Source organism: Ochotona curzoniae, unplaced genomic scaffold (genome assembly GCF_017591425.1).
Source record: "Ochotona curzoniae isolate NIBS_2020 unplaced genomic scaffold, NIBS_Ocur_1.0 contig_3332, whole genome shotgun sequence".
Classification (NCBI taxonomy): domain Eukaryota; kingdom Metazoa; phylum Chordata; class Mammalia; order Lagomorpha; family Ochotonidae; genus Ochotona; species Ochotona curzoniae.
Genome location: NW_024465816.1, coordinates 6,760,511 through 6,782,504, shown reverse-complemented (window position 1 = coordinate 6,782,504; position 21,994 = coordinate 6,760,511). Strand labels below are relative to the sequence as shown.

The following is a 21,994-nucleotide window of genomic DNA, read 5'->3' as shown; positions in this document are numbered from 1 at the left end:
ACATGCCTCGCTTGCACAGGAGTCCAGATGTGGGTCCAGCTGCTTGGCCAGGTTTCTGTCTTGGAGCTATGTGGAGGAGAGAATTAGGAAGTTTAAACACAGGGCTGTTGCCAAGTCCAGTTCCAATATTGTGAACTAGTTGTGCTCAGCGTGTCCTGTGACCTTATTAGGGATGGCAGAAGGAATAGCCTCGCTGGTCTTCAGGAGGAACAATCCTTGAAGCCTTCCTTCCTGAGCCCAGAGGTCTCCTACCCAGCACCAGGTTTTGTGTTAGTTGAGAGATCAGGAAATAGTTGGGGAGAGGTGGACATGTAAAATTTTGTTATCATACTGAAATTTTTTTCATATTTTCTGTTGTCCCAGTTCTCTTTAGGATCAGACTGTATGATAACTACCAGAACAATTTGGAGGATTTATAATAAATTAAGTCTCACTTTAGCAGTTAGAACCAAAGTCTGTGTTCTTTAGTTAGGCCTTTGAAACATTCATATAAAAGAGAACTTTCACTGGGCATAATTTCAACCAAAATCCCCCAAATTAATGGAAAAATGAATAAGAGATTTTTGAGGATAAAACAAAAGAGAATTTATGTGTGGCAGTTTCAATCTCTTACAGACAATTGAAAAAGTGTCTCTTATACTAAAGAAAACCTATCATAGTTAATTTTTCAAGTATGAATAAATAATGTTTGCACTATATATAATAAATATATGAAGTACATATTTATGTACTTCAAAATATTCATGGGAAAATGGAATTAAAAGATGTTTGTCTTGATGCAAAAGATTTTTAAAATGCATGCATGCAAGAAGGCGAATGAAAAATACACATTTTGAATAATCTGTGCATGGGTTTCAGAAAATTTCTGCACCAAAACAAACTTATTTCTTAATTCTGTTTGTTCCATGATTTTTTTTTTCAATATACCCTGGTATTCTGATCTTCACACTGGAGTAATGTTATTTGGTGGTAGTCCAGTCATTTGTAAGAATGGAAAGAAGTTGGATTTTATAGTAAAATTTGAAAGCCTTGTGCTGCTCGCAGAGCTGTGTAGCCTGCTGCCAGCATCTTGACAATGCCATGTCTGTTGAGAGCTACCTAGAGGTCGGGAGTCTCCGGCGCTTCTGACTCCCTGGGTTTGTTTTCCCACAGGTTTTCTGGGGTCACTGCATCAACGCCTTGGTCCACTCCCTCATCCTCTTCTGGTTTCCCATGAAAGCGCTGGAGCACGGTAACAGCTTCATTTCAACTGTCAGCCCTTCGAGTGCCAGTGTGATCACAAACTTTTTTTTTTTTGCAGTTCTGCAGAATGAGAGATCACAAGAACATATTTCAGAGGAAAAACAAACCTGACAGCCAGCAAGAGCTAGCCCCAGCTCTCCGGCTCTTAGGTTTCATTGGTGCTGGCTTGGAGAACCCATTTTCTTTCCAATTAACTGGGTAGTCCAAGTACTGGGAATTCTAAACTCAAATTTTAATAACTATTTGCATCAGGAATCACAAAAAAAAAAAAAACACTGCCCTATATAACAAAAGGTTGATAGGACTCTTGTCTTGAGTTTGAAATTCTCTTTTAATTACTTGGGCTCTTCTGAGCCTCACGTGCCTATATGCAGAATTACTACGTCTTGCCAGCTTAATCTTACACCTAGTTTCCTCCAAGCGTCTCCCTTCATCGACATACATCTTTTGAAGTTGCAGCTTGTCAGAGAAGTCATTTTCCCGATGAACGTTTAGTCTGTCTCTGCAGCCACGAGAGGATGTGTGAGAACAGAGGCAGTCTCCTTGTTTGTTCACACGTCTTAATACAGCCAAAATGTGGCCTCCTGAAGTGACATCTCTCCAGTCTCAGAAAATGAAACTGTGTCATGAGAATGCTACTCTTTCAGCCTTCTAAAATCATAATAATCCCCCTGGGAAAAGAATTACTCCAAATGTTGACTAGACAAGGCCTTTTATTGTTCAAAGAATACAAAGTTTCCAAGCGCCTTTGCTTCTGTGTCAGTGTGCTTAATGTCTCAACCAAAAATGACTCATCCTCACAAATATCCTTAACCCTTCAATAGTGGCACTGAGGGGAAAATTCATGCACAGCCAATTGATTGCACCCTGTGACCTATTCTCTTAATTTCATCAGAACTGTCCTTCCTTCAAGGATGCCTGAGTCTTTAGATCAGAAAATAAAATTGTGAACCCCTAGAACTTCACTCCAAAGGTCATGCCCATGAGGTCATTTTACCTCGAAAGCTTCCTGTGGTTTATCTTTACTCATAGTGGATCTAACTTGTTGTCAGATGGCTCAATAAGTACAGACTTGCAAGTACTTGTTGGACATGATTTTACTTGAGAAGCTGTGACATTTTAGCAAGAGGAAACATTACCATGGCAGGATGCAAAAGTGATGGGTAATGTATCCGATGAGCTTAAAGGCCATTTTGGCACTTGGCCTCTTATACTCAGTGTTCTGTTTTTAGAACTTAGGAAAAGACAGTGATTTTACATGGATCTGCCAAAGCACTGCCTCCAGCCACCTGACCCTCATCCAACAATGGGGTGTTTTTAATTCAGAAGTGTTCGCCTTTGGGTTTCAGAAGTCTACCGAGATGGTCAATTTGCATGCTTGCCTGCTTCAGAAGGAAGTGACATGGCGTCTTCACAGAAGACACGATGGCTTTCTCCTCCTGGGGTTCTGGCCCTGTGCTTTGAGTGTGTGGTGTGCGGTTTGTGGTGGAGTTGCTCTCATTTGCTTGTTCTGTTCTGTAAATCCATTCCTTCACTTACTGTGGTCAGTGTTGAAAAAGGGGTAGACTCCCAGCAGTTGCTGATCTACTCTACAGAAATCACTGAGTCAGTTTTGTTTTCTGCCCTTAGCTGTTTCCTCCAAATTTTACCGTCTGCTTAATATCCAGCCAAAAGGGTGACTATCTCTTATTTTTTTATTATCATCGATGTCATCATTTCATTGTATTTTTTGAACATTTAGCGTAGGAGTTTCCTTTTCATCCCATTGTAAGCAATAAGCTGTTGAGTCAAACTCTTTCAAGGGAAATAAATTGCAAATAAATTGTCCTGGAAATAACAGATTTCCAGTGTTACTGTTGACTAATTGACTTCTCTAACAAATCAAATGTTTTAGGACTAATATCTAAATTTTTCAGTAAGTGCTATATAAAAATAGTATAGTATTGCTTATCAGTCTTATTCATTTCCTTATGTTCAATACCAATGTAGGCCTTATCGTTCAATAATCTGTAGTGTGGTGCAGGAGATTACATATGCGCAAGGTAGCATGCGGTAGTAACTAGTTAGATATGGGTCAAATGTTATTGGAATTCAGAAGGCTAAGAGATGACTTTCATTTGTAGTTACTGGTGGCTTACTAGTGAAAGGGTACCATGAAGTTCCATGAGGGAAAAGTCAAACAAAATGAGGAGATTCAGGACAGGTGTGAAAGAGTGTGAGCAGGTGAGCACTTGACCGAAGACGAGAAAAATTTGAGAAGTTCAATGAAAGCTGACTGTTAGCTTTGAATAGATGACGAAATTGAGACTTAATTGCAGAGACATTGAAGAGTGAATGAAAATTTTAGATTAAGGAAGCATTTGGCAATGACAACAAATTTAGGAAAACGAGCCCACTGTGTCCTGTAAGGGGAATGGGGGGGAAAAAGTGGTGGCATGGACACTTGTTAGGTCTGCGGAGATTCAGGGACAATACTTAGGGAAGATTAAACCCAGAAAGTGGGATCGTGTCGGAGAAGGGAATTTGTCGGGATGTGCTAGGCACTAGAAGAGCATAGTGGAGATAGGAATAAGCAAGCCGCATTCAGTCTGTCTTGTCCTCCTGGTTCCTACTTACCAAGACCTACATGGATAATTGGTTAATTGCCAGCAAGTAGGGAGGGTACAGGCTGGGGATACAGATTACAATTCAGGGTCACAATTCCTGCTGATGAATCAGGGAGCGTCCTCTTCAAGAAAGTGATACGTTAAGTTCTTGAAAGATAAGGAGGGTCTAGAGCAGGGAAAATGAGAGGAAAGGAACACCTCTAGCCAGGACTGAGCAGGCGCACCGGGCCTTAGCTGCTGAGAAACCAGAGGCGGCCATGGCAAATATTTCAGAGGGGAGTCTGGATCCTGTGTCAGTTCTTATGCGCAGCTAATTCCCGCAGCCAAGTCCAAGTCCTCTTTCCAGGATGTTTGCCGCCATAGTCAAATACCAGGCGCAGTGAGGTACCCAAGGTACCTAGGAGGTTCTTTTATCCAAGCAGCATAGGAATGGGAGCAGAGCCAGAGGAAGGGCGAGAGAAGGGGAATGTCTCCTGCCTTGGTGGCAGGAGGGGGCTGCAAGCTAAAGAAGTGGGAGGGCAAGACGAAGGAGGACTGGGAGTGCCTGGGTGGAGAAGGGGGCAGCACACACAGGGGAGAGGAGGGACACACACCAGGCTGTGCATGTTTTGTGGTGGCGACATGCGTCACAGGGCTGTGAGGGGTTGGTGGATAGGATTGTTGGGCCTCCAGGGGATCGGTAGGTGGACAGGATTAAGGGAAAGGGGACACGAGGCATTGGTGGGTGGAGCTGTCAGGTACAGCGCCTTGATTGGATTGGGGGTGGGGCTGTGCTTACAAGCATACAGCGGATTGGTGGGCAACCAGAACGGCGCGAAATTTGCGAGTCGCCAGAAAGGAAGTCCAAAATGGCGGGTGCCTTTCAGGGCCGATGTTTGAGTCTCTCCTCACATCCTGGACTGTTCTTTGTTGGCATATAATGGTCATTTCTAGATTTCCAAGCTCCTGTGGCCCTGGAGAGTAAATGGCAGTAAACTGTGGCTATAAGCTGAAGGCTTGTTCTTTCCCGAGGGATGTGGAATCTTTACCCCAGGGTGAAGGCATTAGGAAGTGGGCCTTTGAGGAGCTGATTAAGTCATGAGAATGGGGCCCTTCGATGCGACTACTGTCCTTATATAAGGGACCCCTCTCGCCCAGAGAGCTCCCTGGCACTTCCCAACGGTTAAGCCACAGTGACAAGGTGCCTTCTGTGAGAAGTCGACCCTCTCCAGACGTGGAATCTGCCAGGACCGTAATCTTATGCTTCCCATCTTCCAGAACTATGGGGAATGAAATTCTAATGTTTACAAACCACCCAAGCTATGGTGCTGTGTGGTGGCAGCACAAATGGAAGAAGACACTTCCCCTTCCCTTCCCTGTGCTCAAAACAACTAGAAACCAGCACATGTCTGCGCACTTACAGCATCCCTGTGTGGTGGGTGGCACCACCGCAGCCGGGATCAAAGATATTTCCTGGAGAAGGTGACAAAGAAGTGGGGGTTTGGTAGGCCGAGCACTGACATCTGGGGGCCTTGTTCTCAAAGGGTTGAGGTAGAAGAGGTAGCAGATGGGACTTACCAGTGGAGGAGACATGCCAGTTATGCAGAGAAATGCATTGGATTTGGTAAGAACATGGCAAGGTGTGTGTGTGTGTGTGTGTGTGTGTGTGTGTGTGTGTGTAGGAGTGACAGAAGGTCAGTCGTGGAAGTCAAGAAAGGAGGCAAGTTCAAGAGATGCAAGCTCTGTCAGCTGATCGGGCTGTTTCTCGTTTGTATGAGCTCAGTGTCCTAAGTAGAAGGGAGTTCTTACTACACTCTGTTATTCAGGAGGATATGTCTACCCCAGCCATCAGGAGGCAGAGGGACATGGCACCAACCTGAGACAAACAAGGTCCCTTCAAAGCAGGACCCCAGTAGAACAGAAGAGTACCTTTACATTCTCCCTTGCCCAAACACAGTCAGAATCTGCCTCAATCACCCACCCATGCCCAGATCCCCCAGCTGGATCAAGTGTCTAGAGCAGATTCAAACCTTTCTTTGGTGCTGTGTGGATTGAGTCCCCAAGACAGTGAAGTTTCTAGAAAATCCTGTTCCCACCGACCCTGAAGGAGACACAGGCATCTGTCAGCGCTGTTCAATTTGGGTTAGGCAGCATGATCTATGGGAAATATTTCTGAGGAGGTGCAGGCACATTGTTCATTCCCTAAAACACTTCCAAAAATCTAGCCTTGCTTATTTTTGCGTGGTTTTGGAGAGACATTTCAAAGCACTCCTTGGCCATTGAGGATTGTGATGATTCATTTCAAATTTCAAAATAAATTTTTCTGCTGAGGCAGTTCATTAAGTCAGCTTGCTTCCAACCATCACAGCCGTGTGCTTCCTGCTGTGGCCCATCACTCTCACCCTTCAATCCGAAAAGTGGCTGTAGGTTAAGGCCAGGAATGTCACCGACACAGGGACCGGAGGTTGTCCCGAGTCTTGATGTCAGGCCACCCACAGGATTTCCTGCGGCCGGCCACTCTGCGTAGCTGAGCAACCCTTACTAAAGTGGAATGTGACTGTGGACAAAAGCAGGGGGAAAAATGAGCTTTTTTTTTTTTTTAATAAAAAGGAAATTTCCACACTTTTCCTGATAACATTTCAGAGGGAGGTGATGGAAGAGAGAAAGTACTACTGAGAGTTTCCTGAAAAGTCTGGTTATCATTTCCGAGTCCACACACCGTGAAGGCCTTTCCCTCACCTCTTAGGAAGAAAAAAACCAAATGAATATGCTGGTGTCAGCACTAATTAAGCAAAATCTCTTTCACCGTTTTGGAGGGTATTTTATATACTTTAATAACTATATTACTACAAGATCATACATAGATCTATGCTCTACAGTAATAGTGCAGATGTATACAATAAAGTTTGGTGTTTTTCTCTCTACTCATGGCACTATTGGGTCATATTATCTTAAACTCTTTATGACCTGTAACTTGTTGCTGTAGACTTGGGTATCTTATATCGTGTAAATCCTGGGGAGTTGCATTGTTTCACATTAGGCTAAGTACAGGCAAGACTGCCAATGTGATTGCACAACTTAAACTTCATTATTCACTCATTTAAAAAAAAAATCCGTGAGTTCTGGGTATGCCCTGCACACAAGTCCCCAGTGCTCATGGAGTTTATACCAAGAGAAGACAGGATTGAACAAAAAGTGTTAACAGGAATGGACATTGAGACTACTAGTTAGGATGCCACTTGGATGGATGGTATTGTGGCACAAGCAGTTAGGCGTCTGCCACAATGCTGGCCGGCATGCTATATGAGCACTGGCTTGAGTCCTGGCTGCTTCACTTTTCATCCAATTCCAGCTCCTTGCCAATATGCCTAGAAAAGCAGCAGAAAATGGCCCAAGTGTTTGGACCCTTAACAACCCATGTAGGAGATGCAGACAGAGTTACAGGCCCCCCGCTTCAACCTGACTGAGCCCCAGCTGTTGTGGACATTTGGGAAGTGAACCAGTAGACAGAAAATCAATCTCTCTTTCTCTCTCTCTCTCTCTCTCTCTCTCTCTCTCTCCCATCCTTTTTCTACCCATTTCTATAATGCAAATCATTAAAAAAATATAAATATAAAAAGATAGCAGTTAGAATGCCAACAGAGTTGATATCAACCTTGAGTTCTAGCTCTAGCTCTAGCTTCTTGCTAACATAGATCTTGGGAGAAAACCACAGTTGCTCGAGTAAGTAGGCACTTAGCTACTGGAGACCAGGGAGAACTGGAATGGGCTCCCAGCTCCAGAGTTTGGCCACTCCAGTCCTGGCCACTGTGGACAGATGAAAGGTCACTCCTCTTTGTCTCTATCAAATCAATAAATCTGACTTTGCCCCCTCCCCCCAAAATGTTACCAAAAGGAAAAGTCAAAGTCAAATGGGATGTATTCCAAGGAAGACTGGCCTGGTGGCAGCTTTAAGGACCACTTCCTGGAAAGATGAGTGAGGAAAAGCCAGGAAAGAGGAGGGAGGAGAAGAGATTGGGGCGGATGGTTGCAGACCAAGTTGTGAGGCTAAGATTTCATTTGGGATGAAGGTGATAGAGGCAGAGATGAGACGTTTCTAGATCTTTTGGAATAAGCGAGGCTTGCAAAGTGTAGATGTAATGGAAGAAGCCACTGGCAGGTTTCATGTGGGGAGCTATTTAGTTTTATTTCCTTTGACACAGTCACACTGATGTGATGTGATGTGATCAACATGGTTGATCAAGCCCAGTGGGCACGAGGTAGCATAAACTAATAGTGAACTGGAGAAGTTGAAAAGAGAACTGGGAAGATCTACAAGCACATTAATTACTATTTCCCTCTGTGCCTGACCATACCCTGTCAGGAGAGAGAGTTGTTGCATTCACAACAGATAACACTGTGCATGACTTGATACAACAACATCTAACGTCCGTGACAGGGACCTGGATTGTGGCATAATGAATTCAGCTGCAACTGGCAAGGCTGGCATGCCATTTCTGAGTGCTGGTTTGGGTTCTAGCTGCTACGCTTTCTGATCCAGCTTCCTGCTAATGTGCCTGGGAAAGCAGTGGATGTGCTTGTATTCCCTACTATCAATGAGGAAAAGCAGGATGGAGTTCCTGACTCCTGACTTTAGCTTAAATATAACCAGGTTTCCAAAATTCAAACATAAGGGCTTTTTCTTGTTCAGGTTTGTTTCAAGCAATGAAAGACTAAGGTAACCCCTTATTTGTCGAGGTGATAGAAACACAGTGCTGTGTCCCACAACAGGGCTGGAAGAAGCATTATTTTCATTCCAATACCTCTTTTAATGCAGTCTGAGTTTCATGTGTTTTGAATGGTTGTGCTCAGTGTGCTTCATTAAGAAGCATGAGCTTGAGTCTCTGGGATCACTCTTAAGACCCTGGCAGAAGGTTGAGGGGTTGCGTATTACCTGCAGGGAGATAACACCTGCAGCCTCAGAGGCATAGACCACTAAGGGCTCGTTTCTCAGCCATGGCAGAGTGCACGTTCGTGGTTGTGCCGCCTGTGCTTTCTGTATCCTTGAGGTTCTGACATTGATATCCTGATCCAGAAGAAACTGCCCCTGCCCCATGTCTAGCTCATTTATAAAGACAACAATGAACTTCTCCCACAAGCATGCCTTTGATATATAAGCCAACTCCATGCAATGTCCTTTATCAAACTCATACACTTAGCCAATTGTTCACCTGCCCAGGATGCCCCAGAACCATGGACCTGACAGCAAGGACCATCGTGAAGTCCAGAGAACACGGAAATCCTTCAGATCAGTCTAGCCTAAGCTAAGTGCACCTGCCCTGCTTACCCAAGCATTTTGTAAGGACTTCTAGTAACAGCTCTGGCCTAGGTTCTGCATTTTCTGCCTCTAGCTTTGCGACCAGCCTTTGAGCTTTCCCATGAGGCTCTGTAAGGCAGGTGTAACAATTGTGCATTCCCATGACTTCTCTCTGTCAACTAAGCTGATGATAGACAACTCATGGAGATTTGATTATGCACCTAAGCACAGAAGTATGTGACTTAAACCCGAGCAAGGACGATGCCCATTGTTGAGAGCTTCAGAGAGGCACAGGAGCCTTGGGCTGCCAAGCAGAAGGAAGGTAGCTCGGGTTGGGATCAGGAAAAGCAAAGCCATCAGGGGCTGTTCTGTTGTGCAGATGAAGCCTTCCAGTTAACACCCACTGGGGTCATTTCTGGTCCAGGTGTCCTGCCCTCCATCCCTCCTTCCCTTGGAAAGATTCTTCCCACACATAGGAAAGCAGAGACAGCAGATAACAGAGCCAGCACCTGCATCTGCTATTTATTGATGTAGGTAAATGAAAATTTATTTTTGCAGAAAGACATATTCTTGGAATCATTTCTGTGTCTGTGGAGATCCACAGTAATTTTGTGTAACCAGCTTGAAATATGGCCCAAAAAAATACTGTTTGTGTGTCTCATCGTACCTACTTAAGTCGAACCCTGTGGGCCAGGCAGTTGTGGTGCAGTGGGTTAAACCACCACCGGGAACGCCCATAGCCCGTGTCAAAGTTCTTCAAATCCCACCTCTGTTTGCAATCCAGATTTCCTGCTAATGCACCTTAGGTGAGTGGTGCAGCAGATGATGGCCCAAGTATGTGGGTTACTACCACCTATCCGGGAGACCTAGATGAAATTCTGGCCTCCTAACTTCCTTCTGGCCCAGCTTCAGCTATTGCATGCATTTGGAGAATGACTTGACAGGTGGAAGATATCTTTGGATCTCTCTCTCTCTCTCTTTCTCTGTCTGACGTTACCTTTCAAATAAGTGATGTTTTAAAAAAAAAACAGACCAGTACTGATCCACTGAACACAGCTCCTGCATTTGTCCTCAGCCTCAAGAGTGGGAGGGCAGGGAGCCAGGAAAAGGATGGTTGGCTCGCACCTGTCTCTGGCAGGAAGTGATCCATCACTTCTGCTCAGGACTGTCTGGCAGGAAGGAGTCCTAGGGCCCCGCCTAGATGCGGGAGGCTGGGAATGTCGCTTTACTGTGCACACACAGATAAGAAACAAGCTTGTGACTTCACCTGCTGGGTCTCTATTTGGCATTGGTAATCGATCATTTTTACTTACTTTTTCCAAACCTATTTTTGGTAAACAAAACTGAAAAGAAAAAGACTGCAATTTCAGTTTCACATCCTTAACTTTATGCAGCAGAAATGATGTAGAGAAGAGAAAGTCCTGGAAAAGGCTGGAACCAAACCAAGGAACTTAATCCAGCGCTGGTTACAGATGTCGTTATAATCACTAACACTTGGATAAACCCTAGCTTTTTATAAAGCACTCTCCAGCGATGTTACAATACTCTTCACAGAGAAGGGATAAAATGAATGTTCTTCACATGAATACAAAATGCATGTGAAGCAGAAAGAATTGTTTCAGTTGTAGTACAGGTACAACAGCCACGAGTGACTCACTTGTAAACTGGTTGCCTGAAACTAGGAATACATTTTCACTCTAGGTATAAACCTAGTCAGAAGTCAGTGTTGAACCTCCTCTGGTCCTCACTCGGAGGCACAGGGAGTGAAGCGGGTGAGAGGGGCTCATTTAATATTTTGGAATTTGGGCTACTTCTAAGAGAGTACAGCTGGAAATTCTTGAAGTAAAGAGGTGAGAGTGGACCAGGAGGAACTTGGCACCTGCTCTCTGAGCAGGATGTCCTGGCAAATTCCCCAATGCCTAGGGAACGGTGCCGCCTCCCCCTGCCAAGTCCTGTGCCCATGAAACGTCTGAGGTTTTCAGTTCAGCTACATTACTGCTTCTGTCTCCATTTCAGTTACAAAAAGTTACCCCATCTGTTTTCATGATTATTAAACCCTGTCTCTTCTGACAGTGCGGTGTTATGCCATAACTTTGTTGTCAGATTTTTTGCCTTTTGCCAGGGTCATTTCTGAATATACTTTGTGGTTTTGCTGGGTAATGATGTCATATTTTAATGAGCATTTAATTGAAATGGTATCTTTATAAAAAGGTCATCGTCATGGCCCTGTGGGACATGTTGAAATAAGTTCCTTGATCATTCTGTCTGTTTAAAAAAATGAAGCATACTTTTCTTACAAACAGGCTTTTCCCACAAATATTTTCAAAGAGGTTTTTGCATGCTGCATTTTTTAGCTGTTACTCCTAATGTGGAAGGCCCGTGTGGTTTTTTCCCAGTTGTTCACAACAGTGTGTTTCCAGACCCCATTTGGCTAATTCTACATTAATGTCCACCCCTGAACCCAACCACATCTTGCAAATAGTTTAGATCTGGAAGAACAGTCTCGATAGCTACTTGGGGTCATTGGCGTCTAAAGCCACAGCGCTGTGTTGTCTGGGAGAGAACGTGCTGGCTGTCCAGGGCAGGGCTCCAGTGGTTCTCATTTTATGACACTTTTCATGACTTTAATAAGCACCTTCATTTTCTGAGATTTAACATTCAAACCATATGCAATCACAGATCATGCCAAACGTGACTCCGTGTTTTATCAAACTGAACAGATGAGATCACTGTCCTACATTTCTGGTTTTTTTTTTTGGGGGGGGGGGGGGGATTCAGTGGAAATCCTGTGCTGGACTTTTGGGACAGGTAATTCCTACCTACCTTAGCGCTGCCCACTTGCAAGGGCATATCTGATCCTGGATTTGCAAAAGACGAACCGATCTCAGGCCCTTGCCTTAGAGACCCACTGTTGTGATGCAGCTTAATCCTTCTCACCTTTCCCTGGGCGGTTTCAGGCTTTTGTGTGCTAATGACTGGGTTTCTTTTAAGAGGTATACAACCCCCGGCTGGTTAGGGGACAAGAAACAAAGCTAGGGTGAGATCACCTCTTGATGGTTCTCTTTCACACTGGCCTGTTCTGAGCCTTGCTGGTCTGACCCCTGTTGACCCCAGGGCTATGTCTTACACCTTTATAGCCCTGCCCCCACACCATCAGCTCCCCATTCCACTCCAGGCTGCCATTTCTGCCTGAAAAACCCCTTCGGGTTCTCACTAGTCCCTCACCCCCAAATACCACTCAGGCTGTATTCTTGGAAAGAATGGCCTTGCTGGGATGTCCACCGTTGGTGCATAAGTAATGTCCTAAAGGCCAGGTGGGGAATTCAACTGTTTCCCTCAGTCTGGGAAGCATTTTCTTTATTTTCCAAAAACTTCATTTGAAATTTTCACTGAAATGACAGGAGAGATGTTTTCTTAAAAGTTGTGGAAACATGCATCAAGGAGTCAAGTGAAGGACTGGTGTCCAGCCTTGGACAGCCCGTAAACGGCAGCTCTTAAATGCCCTCCTCTGCCCGCAGGTCCTTTAAATGTCTTCTGCAGAAGTTTACCAGCAGAGTTTAAAGAGCACAGCATCCACAGGTGTCTGCCCCTGAGAAATGGGCTCTGAGACACAGTGCCAGCTTCCCCATCATGGAGACACTACAACTTGTCTTTTTCATCAGCTCTTGACCAGTGCTAGAATCTCTCATGGGCTCAAGAGTCTCTCTTCCAAGCAGTAAATTATTTCCAGATGCTATTGGCTCTTCTTGGAGAAAATCTTCCTTCCGAAGGTGTGAGCTCAAATATAGAGTTGAGTTATTCCACCAAAAAGATGAACTGAAATACCAGGTTTGTCCTGGCTTCTCTTGAGTAGCTTCGGTGTAAACATGTTGTGGAGTGCCAGGAGCATGCACTGTTAAGATGAACATTTTTGCACTCCACAAACTCCAGTTGTGCCATGTCCTTTGGATTTTCCTGTGTTGCTTCTGCTGCTAGATAGCCGTGCTATGCTCTGCAGTCTCAAAGAAACCCCTCTTTCTCCCTGGCAGTGCCATCTTCCTAACTTATCACTCAGTCCCTGGGTAGTTAGTTTTCCCCTTTGCTGGAGACTCTGTGGCTTTGTGAACTGCATCGCTTGTGGCACAGCCCACACTGCCAGCTTTCCCCTGCTGGTGTGACCTGGGGCTGAGGGAGAGGGACTGTCCCTTGCCCTCACAGTGGCACTGCTGTGAGAGTCCTGCTCTATGCTTATCCCAGCTCCTCTTTTGTCTTTCCTCTAATGCAGTGGTTCCCAACCAGAGGCAGTTTTGCCTCTCAGGGGACATGTGGCAGTGGATGAAGCTATTTTTCACTGCTATGATGATCTATTTTCAGACATGTTCATCACCCTCTGAAGGAAATGCTATATTCAAAAGCAATCACTCCCTATTTTCTCCAAATACCCTCTGCTCCTGACGGCCGCTTATCTGCTTTCTGTTGCTGTAGATTTGCCTATTCTGGACATTTTAGAATCTATAATCTATGTACTTTTGTGTCTGGTTTCTTTTATTTAGCTTAAGGTTTTCGGGGTCCATGTGTGTTTCCTATTTATATTCTGCAAGATTGATAGGAAGGCATTTCAAAAAGGTCATGGAAAATGGAATCAAAAGACAAGTTCCTTTTGCTGCAAGAATTTTTGAGGTCTGTGTATATTGCATTTTATTTACCCACTCACCAGTTGATGGGCATTTTGGTTATTGGATGGGCTTTTATAAATTCTGTGTCTTAGGCTGTTCTGAATACTTTAATGTAATGCTGCTATGAATATTAATGCACTAATTGTGTGTGTGTGTGTGGTGTGTGTCTCCACTTTTCCTGGGAATGTTGTAGAGAGTGGAATTGCTAAGTCATGTGGCGATCATGCATAACCTACTGAGGCATTGCACTTCAGTTTCCACGTCTACCTCACTTTTCTTCCCCATCACCGGTGGGTTAGGGATCTGATTTCCCTGTTACCCTGGCCAGCCCTTGGCTGCTGCTTGGTTGGTTTGGTTTTATAGCCATTCTAGTGGGTGTTAAGTGAAATCTCATTGTGGTTTTGGTTTTATATTTCCTTTAAGGCAACTGACGTCAAGTTTCATGCACTGAGTGTCCGTTGGCATACATCCTTTGTCCAAATGTCTACTTAACTATTTTCCCATTTTAAATTTGGGGAGGGCTGTCTTTTTGGACCGCAGGTGATCTTTATGTATACAAGTTCCTCGTCAGGTGTATCATTCACAAACATTTTCTCCTTTTTTTCAGGTTGCTTTTTTGCTTTCTGAATGATTTCCTTGAAAGCACATAGTGTGTCATCTTGCTAAAGTGAAATTCATATTTCTACTTTTGTCACTGGGTTTTTGGTGTCATTGAGTGTCACTGAGTTCTTACTCATTTGTGCTGTCAATGAGTTCTTACCCATCACCGAATTTATAGCCATTGTGTGTGTGTGTGTGTGTGTGTGTGTGTGTGTGTGTGTGTGTGTGTGTGTAAAATAAGCCTCAACTTGGTGGTTGTTTTAGCTGTACAGTTCAGAGGCATATATTCAGAAAGCTGTGCAACCATCACTCCTATTTCAAACAACTGCTCATCACCCATAATAGAACACCTGTCCCTAAGAAGTAGTAGCTCCTCACCTTCCCCTGCTCCCTAGTGTCATGTAAAAACTAAATTTTTGTTGTTGTTGTTGCAGTTTATTCATTTCAGTGTTAACAACTATGTACAATTAAGAGTTATCATATCGAACCACCTGATATCGCTCTCCATTATGGTGGAGAATTGCCACCATAGTTTCCAACCCACTGGTAGATTATTATTCTATTTTTGGTCATCCAAGACCTATTCTCCTGTAAAAGCTCAACTGTTCTTGAAGAGGGAAGCTCCAATCCTTTGACTCCTAGCTCAGAAGCCTGCTGTGGTCACCTGTCACAGGTCAACAGGTAAATCCCGGGTCTCCTCTGGGACCTGTGTGTGACTGCCCCTTGGAACGTCTCGGCATTCTCTGTTGGCTTCTGCAGGTCTCCAGCCAGCCTGGTCTCCCTGGTCATCTTTGAGCTCATCTCGTGTTGTATGTACTCACAGTCTTGGCAATGTCTACCCTTTTCCACGTGGAGCACTCTCCCTCTAACTCTTCGTTTAACTCACTCCCTAATACCATTCAGATATGCTCAGATGTCACCTCTGTATCTGAAATAGCATCCCATGTCCATCTGCATTCTGCTGCTCTATTCCTATTATACTGTATCTATTTGTTTTTATGTTCTGTCTCCCTCACTGAAACGCAAGCCATGAAGAAAAAACCTTCTTTCTCTAGTCCCCTTAATACCTGGACAATGTAGACTTTACTGAGTACATGGACAGATGCTGTTATGCCTTTCAAGGCTGTAGTCTATGTCGGAATCAGAGATAGTGGTTCTTTCTGGGGGTGGAGTGCCTCTAAGATACTGCATTTGCTATTAAAACAGTCTTAGGGCCCTGCTGCTGAAAAGGAACCTTCCCCACTCTGGATGGCTCTTCTGCAAATACAACCAGTTTGTTGGCTTCCTGGGGTTAATTTAGCTTCTTTAACCTTACTTTTTGCATTTCTGTTCTTCCTCTCTTTCTAATGCAGCCATGCTTAAGTCTCCAAACTGTCTTTACCATTCCTCTTGTAAGCCATTCCTCTTTTAATCCAGTGGCCCTTTGTATCTGTTCTCCTAGGGACCTTTTAGGTTCCCCGGGAGCAATCTCCCAGTTTAGGGACATCTGCAATGCCACCCTGAGGTCATTGTGCAGGCTAATCTGCCCTTATTTACAGAGTTACCTTTCTAGAATAAAAGTTAAGAACTGTGTGCCCTGGAGCTGGGTCCAGGGGCTCATAATTCCCAGATTTCTCTCATGGCTCCACTTGATCATTTTACTCTTGGAGTAAAATAAACAGGTCTTGATTTTTTACAAAGAGCAGAATTCTTCAACACACAGTTGAGTAAACTGGTGAGCCGCCAGTACATGTGGATTGCAACTGCGGGGTTGCAAATTTGAGTGTGATATTCCCTTGTACAAAGCACATGGGCCCCAGATCTGGATGTAGGTAGGAAAGAGGATAAAAGGAGGTTGTCAGCATCATCCCGGGGAAGTGTTCCTGATCTTAAAACAGGTCTTGCCCTTCTCAGAATGAGAAGCAGATTTCTCAGAGCAGGGCTAGCTGACATAAATTACTGCAGTTCTGTTGGAATTCTGCCACTGTGGTTGGTATTTGCATGATAGTGGTCACCCCTGAAAAGAAGAAAAGCAAAAGATGTGAGAACTGTAGCTTCCAAATCATCGCTGGCTCACTGGCTGCCTTGCTTCCCCCCAGGTGTTAGACTCTGGAAGTAGATACGCTTGCCAAAAAAAAAAAAAAAAAAAGTGGTGACTGTCTCTCCAAAAGGGTACAGTTGATGGAACTTCATTCTGCATTCATGAATTCTCATATTGATTCACAACTCCAGTTTAGCCATAATCAAAGATGAGCATTTGAAAAAGCTCAGTGTTGGCACTTCGTGGATTAATTCTAGTAACAAAGTGTCCATCTTTTTAAAACCAGACACAGAGATTGTGATCTTTATAAAAATGTACATTTCAATGTAGAGCAGATGTTCAGTTATTTGGCTGGAAATCTGATTTTGTTTATTTCCTTCTCCTAAAGAGAAATGATGGGGAAAATACAGCTGAAAAGAAGCATTAGAATTTCGCAGGACAAGTATCATTTGTTCTCTCCTGTATTAGGCAGCCGTGATGCAAAGCACAAAATAAATAGATAATAAAGTATATACATATATTCTCATAGATGAACTGTATAATGGAGACTGGCATACCAGCAAGTGAGGATACATTACAATACACGTCTCTACTCCTGAATAAAAGGAGGACCCCGGATGAAACAGTTAAATGACTTTGGAAGTACGATACCAGATGTTCGACCTTTGCCTGTCTATACCTACGATGCCATGACACACTTCGATAGCAGAATGTTAAGCTTATAAGAGTTACTGAAGGACTATGCTACTATGATAATATGGGGAGAAATTATGGGAGGGGAAAAAGGGAAAGGGAGGAAAGAATCCTATACTACAAACCTGTATCATGGAAAAGATAAAATAATAATCATAATAAATAAAAGAAAAAACAAAAGACATGTAAAAATTAAAGAATCACACGGGATGTAAATCTGTAATATCTTCACATTTTAAGAGATATTTTTCAAATTCCAGTTTTATGTTCTAAATAACAGGTTGCCACACGTAGACATTTGGAAGTGATAGTAGCTTCCATGTTTTTCAGATACACCATTGACCAATGGACATGCTACTGACTATTTATTTGTTGGGAATATTGTTTACACGGTAAGTTCCTCTGTTTATGGAACCATGTTAAATGACTCACATGGGGGCTACTCGTACCCACCCCCTGCGTGTAAGGCTCTCCTCCTTATAATCTTTCAAGCTCTTGGATGCCTGAAAGCTCTAGATGCTGGGAAATGCTTCCACAGTGTTTCACCACAGTACAGAATTAAGGTCTTTGGACCATTGAGTTTCCTCATTCTTCAAATGACCATTTACCTTCCCTTGTAAGAGAAAACGGCAATCTGGGAGGTGATTTCTGCCAACTCATGCCATCAAAGACAAGACAAAACCAGTAGTAGTGGGAGAAGGCAGTCCCTGGAATGAGGGCTTAGTTGAAAGTGGATGTGCCCCCTAAAATAACCCCTGAGAGCTAGCCCCCTGGCAGGGCCCTTTACTCGGTGGCAGCTTTGGAGGAAGTGGTTCTGGAGCAGGATTTCTCATGGGAAGTACAAATAGCTCTTGGGGCAGAATCCGTTTCCCAGACTCCTCTTTGTTTTTGCAGTATGTTGTTGTTACCGTCTGTCTGAAAGCCGGCTTGGAGACCACTGCGTGGACGAAGGTAAGCTTACTGTAAAACTGGTTCCTTATCCAGCTGCATGTGTGTTGTCAGGTACAGTTTCTGGCTTAAACCTTGGGAAAGCAGAAAGCAGTATCTAGCCCCCTTATTTTAAATCTTGCCGGTGAAAACCGATTTGCTGTCTTAACAAGGCATGTGGGCAATCCGCAGTTTCCTAGTAATTCATAAGCCTGGCATATGTCAGCTCCGAGTCATTATCAGTCACTTTATTTGAACTTTAGATGCACATTTGAAGTGATACATGCGGGGCTGATGTGGTGACACACTGGGTTAAGCGTCTGCTTGGGGTACTCACATCCGTGTCGGAGTGCCAGCTGCTCTGTGCTTCCGATGCAGCTTCCTGCCAATGCAGGTGATGGACGGAGCACTTGAGTTCTTACTGCTTCTGTGAGGGACCCAGGGTTAAGAGCCATGCTGATTAGCTAGTCTCAGGAATGCCCTACTGAGGAGATGGGTGCGGGCGCGGGAGGTCAGACTTAAGGTACTGCAGCAGCTGCTTCAGGTGAGAGGTGATGGTCAGGAAAGCCAGAGGAGGAGGTGCTGAGAAGGAGCTGGATTCTGCCTGTTTTCTTTCCTCAAAAAAAGCTCTCAGGGCGCCTTGAGCCATTGGATTGTAGGGTGTGGAAGAAAGGAAAGAGGTCAAGGATCCTGGACTTAAGAGGATAAAGGAGATTAACAACTCAGTGGCTGTTTAGAGGAACATCAGAGAGCAGAACAGTGCTTTCCTGGGCCTGGAAGGTGCGGAGGGAGGGGAAGGAGAGATGGGCACAGGGATAGAGTTGGATAAGAGGGAAAACTGCTGATCTTCTTTAGTACAGTGAGCTAAAAGTTAACAGGATGCTTCAAACTGTTATCTTCAAAAACAAAATTTATTTATTTGACAGAGTTACGGAGGGAGGAGAAAAGAGAGAGAATTTCCACCCCTTAATTCACTGCCAAAATGACCACAAGGCTGGGGTTGGGTCAGGTCAGAGCCAGGAGCCAGGAATTCCATCCAGGTCTCCCGCGTGGGTGGGGCCTTAACCCACTGTGCCACAGTGTTAGTCCCTAATGGAGTATTTCAAGATTGCTGATAAAGGGGATTTTGAATGTTTCCTGCACAAAGAAATAATAAATGTGAGGGGTGATAGACGTGCCGCTCTGATCTGATTGTTGCATATTATGTACATGTTTTAAATTTTATGTTGCACCCCCTAAGTCTGTAAATCATTATATATGGATTAAAGCCAGAAATATATTAAATACAGAAATGAAAAAGATATATAAACCCTACATTTTAAAAACAACAACCCTTCAGACTGAACAAAACAATGAAAGCCTCCCAGTGATAAATAAAAACACTGTTTTTGTGTCTCTTCTGCTCTCTTAACTAAATTAATGATTGCTTGGGTCACAGAGCTCCAAGTTCCAGCAGCCACTTGTGTGGCGCTGGGAGGGAGACCTGCTGCTAGGGGTTGGGTCTTGGAGGAAGGTCGGCTGTGACTGCCAAAGCACTGTCATCTTCAGGGAAGTTTGGCACCACTGATAACTTGAATTCATTGTTAAAAAGTCTTGAGACAGAAGCAAGCCTTTGGCTTAGCAGTTAAGCCATCACACGGAGACCCGTTACAGAGTGTCTGATTTGTATCAGCTTCAGGTCAGCTTCCTCCTGGTGGGCATCTTGAAAGGCAGTAGATGATGGCCCTGTAAGGGAGCTTGGTTCCTGGCTTGCTCCTGGTCTAGCTGTGCCTGTTAGAGTCATTTGGGGAATAATCTCTCTCTCTCTCTCTATATATATATATATATATACACACACACACATATATACACATACACACATATATGTATTATGGATATATGTGTGTGTATGCCTCTTTCTTTCTCTCTGTTTTTTTGCCTGTCAGTTAACTGAAAAATGAATAAATAAAAATTCAAAAACAAACTCTAAGACAATCTTAAAATTAGATGCAATGTGATTAAATGATGTTAAGGATTAGGATCAAGAAAATACTCAGGAACAGAGGAAAATAAAAATGCTTTTTTTAAAAAAAAGAAGTAAGATGATAATGAGAATATCTGCATTGTAATGATGCGTGTTTTACTGCAGTAAATTTTAAAAAGATGAAAACCGGCTCAGAGGTGACAAGGATGCAATACTGGAACATGTTATATAAAAAGAGGTTGTAAAATTACTATAATAAAACAGACAGTGCTAAGCTAAGAGTAAAAATATCCTGTGCTATTACCATAACATATATTAGCAATGTAACATGCTTCCATTTTTGATGATTAATTTCTTTGGCTGTTTTTAGGGGATTAGGAACAGGTCTGTGGTTGTCTGCTCTGTTTTGCGTTATTTGGTTCTAAATTTGGCAGATGTATTTTATGTGAAGAAACAATAAAAGTTAAGGTATATTTACTTCTGCCAAATTCGCTATGTTTGGAAACAATAGGAAGGAAGGAGGAAATGAGATGAAAGAAGGAAGGAGGGAGGGAGGAAGGAAAAAAGGAGGGAGGGAGGGAGGGAGGAAGGGAGGGAGGGAGGGAGGAGGAGGGAGGGAGGGAGGGAGGAAGGAGGGAGGGAGGGAGGGAGGGAGGAAGGAGGAAGGAAGGGAGGAGGGAGAGAGGGAGGAAGGGAGGGAGGGAGAGAGGAAGGAGGAAGGAAGGGAGGGAGGGAGGGAGGCCGGCTTGCCGGTCACTGAAATAAGGGAGCTAGAAACATGGAACTTCCAGTAACTAGGAAGCTGTTGAATCCTTCCACTGGGAAGGGCAGCTTGCATGTGGGGCTTCTGCCGCTCGTGGAGTGGGGTGCATCTCCCAGGCCAGCCCGAATCAGTGTCTGAGTGTCTCTTCTTTGCAGTTCAGTCACCTGGCTGTCTGGGGAAGCATGCTGACCTGGCTGGTGTTTTTCGGCATCTACTCAACCATCTGGCCCACCATCCCTATTGCTCCGGACATGAAAGGGCAGGTCAGTGTGTCTCCAAGTCTTAGGATGACGGTGCTGTTCCAGGTGTGAGTTAAGCAAACTTTCTGTGTCTTGCAAGAACTTGATCAAAGGTTGATGTTACCTTCTTCCAGTAAAATTTTCAGGAGATAACCCAACCAAAGCATGTGGGAGAGGCTATGCAGTCCATGGAAACAGCGTTTGAAAGTTTAACTGTTGCGCAAAGTGTTAACATAAATTCTCTAAATGACCTTGTCCCTTTATGCATAATATATCACATGTCTCCTGTATACAGCGTTGCCATGGATGATGTGTAGCCCTCAGGAAATCGTAGCGGTTTGGATCACTCGTAATCTGCTTGTGACATTTTCACTGGTTATGTGTGTGACTGTACTCTGATGTGTGAATAATTGGTCACCTGTAAAAAGCAAATCTAACAGCTCTTGTAGCTAGATCCATCTCCTTGAACCAGAGAAGCTGTGACTCAAGGCCTCTCACTCCCTGCGGTGTTTTTATCTTATTTTCTCTTGAGTGATCTGGGTCCAGTGTTTGACCCATCAGCAATGACAAACTACATCATGGAGTTCTACCATGTCACGGAAAAAGGAACTTGGCAATCCTGTGGGCCAGATCTCCTCCTCAATGTATACATGAAGCTGTGCAGGTCCCAGTCCTATTCTTGAGGCCCACGCCACAGCCTTAGACCCCCATCCTTTAGGTTTCGGTATGCTGGGCTGGGCTGGGCTGCCTGGGTGTGTTTCCCATAATGATGAGCTGTGGCGCCGAGCCAGTCCTGTCTGATCCCTTTTGGTGACTCCGAGACACTGAGAGTCCTTTATAATCCCACCGTCCTGGTCTTCTGCTCAGACCCAGGCCAGTGTGTACAGGGCTGGGGCTAACAGACACACTGCACTGAGGGCATTGATGTGTGCTGTGGTATATACACCCACATGAGCAGGACACTAGGACCAGCGACCGAGGGCAGACCCGTGTGGGAAGTAGACAGAGGGC

General features: G+C 44.2%; 1 protein-coding gene across 2 annotated transcripts in view; it reads left to right on the top strand.

The window, feature by feature from the left end:
- The window catches only part of LOC121156258 (phospholipid-transporting ATPase IB), a 584,459-nt gene that overhangs the window by 428,381 nt on the left and 134,084 nt on the right, over nucleotides 1–21,994 (top strand). The window contains exons 30-33 of one of the 2 annotated variants that reach the window (XM_040979868.1): nucleotides 1,153–1,231; nucleotides 17,422–17,483; nucleotides 17,986–18,042; nucleotides 20,900–21,007. In XM_040979868.1, coding sequence (XP_040835802.1) covers nucleotides 1,153–1,231; nucleotides 17,422–17,483; nucleotides 17,986–18,042; nucleotides 20,900–21,007 — 306 coding nt within the window. Of the gene's footprint in view, nucleotides 1–1,152; nucleotides 1,232–17,421; nucleotides 17,484–17,985; nucleotides 18,043–20,899; nucleotides 21,012–21,994 lie in introns of both variants that reach the window. The other variant, XM_040979869.1, reaches the window with a different exon arrangement.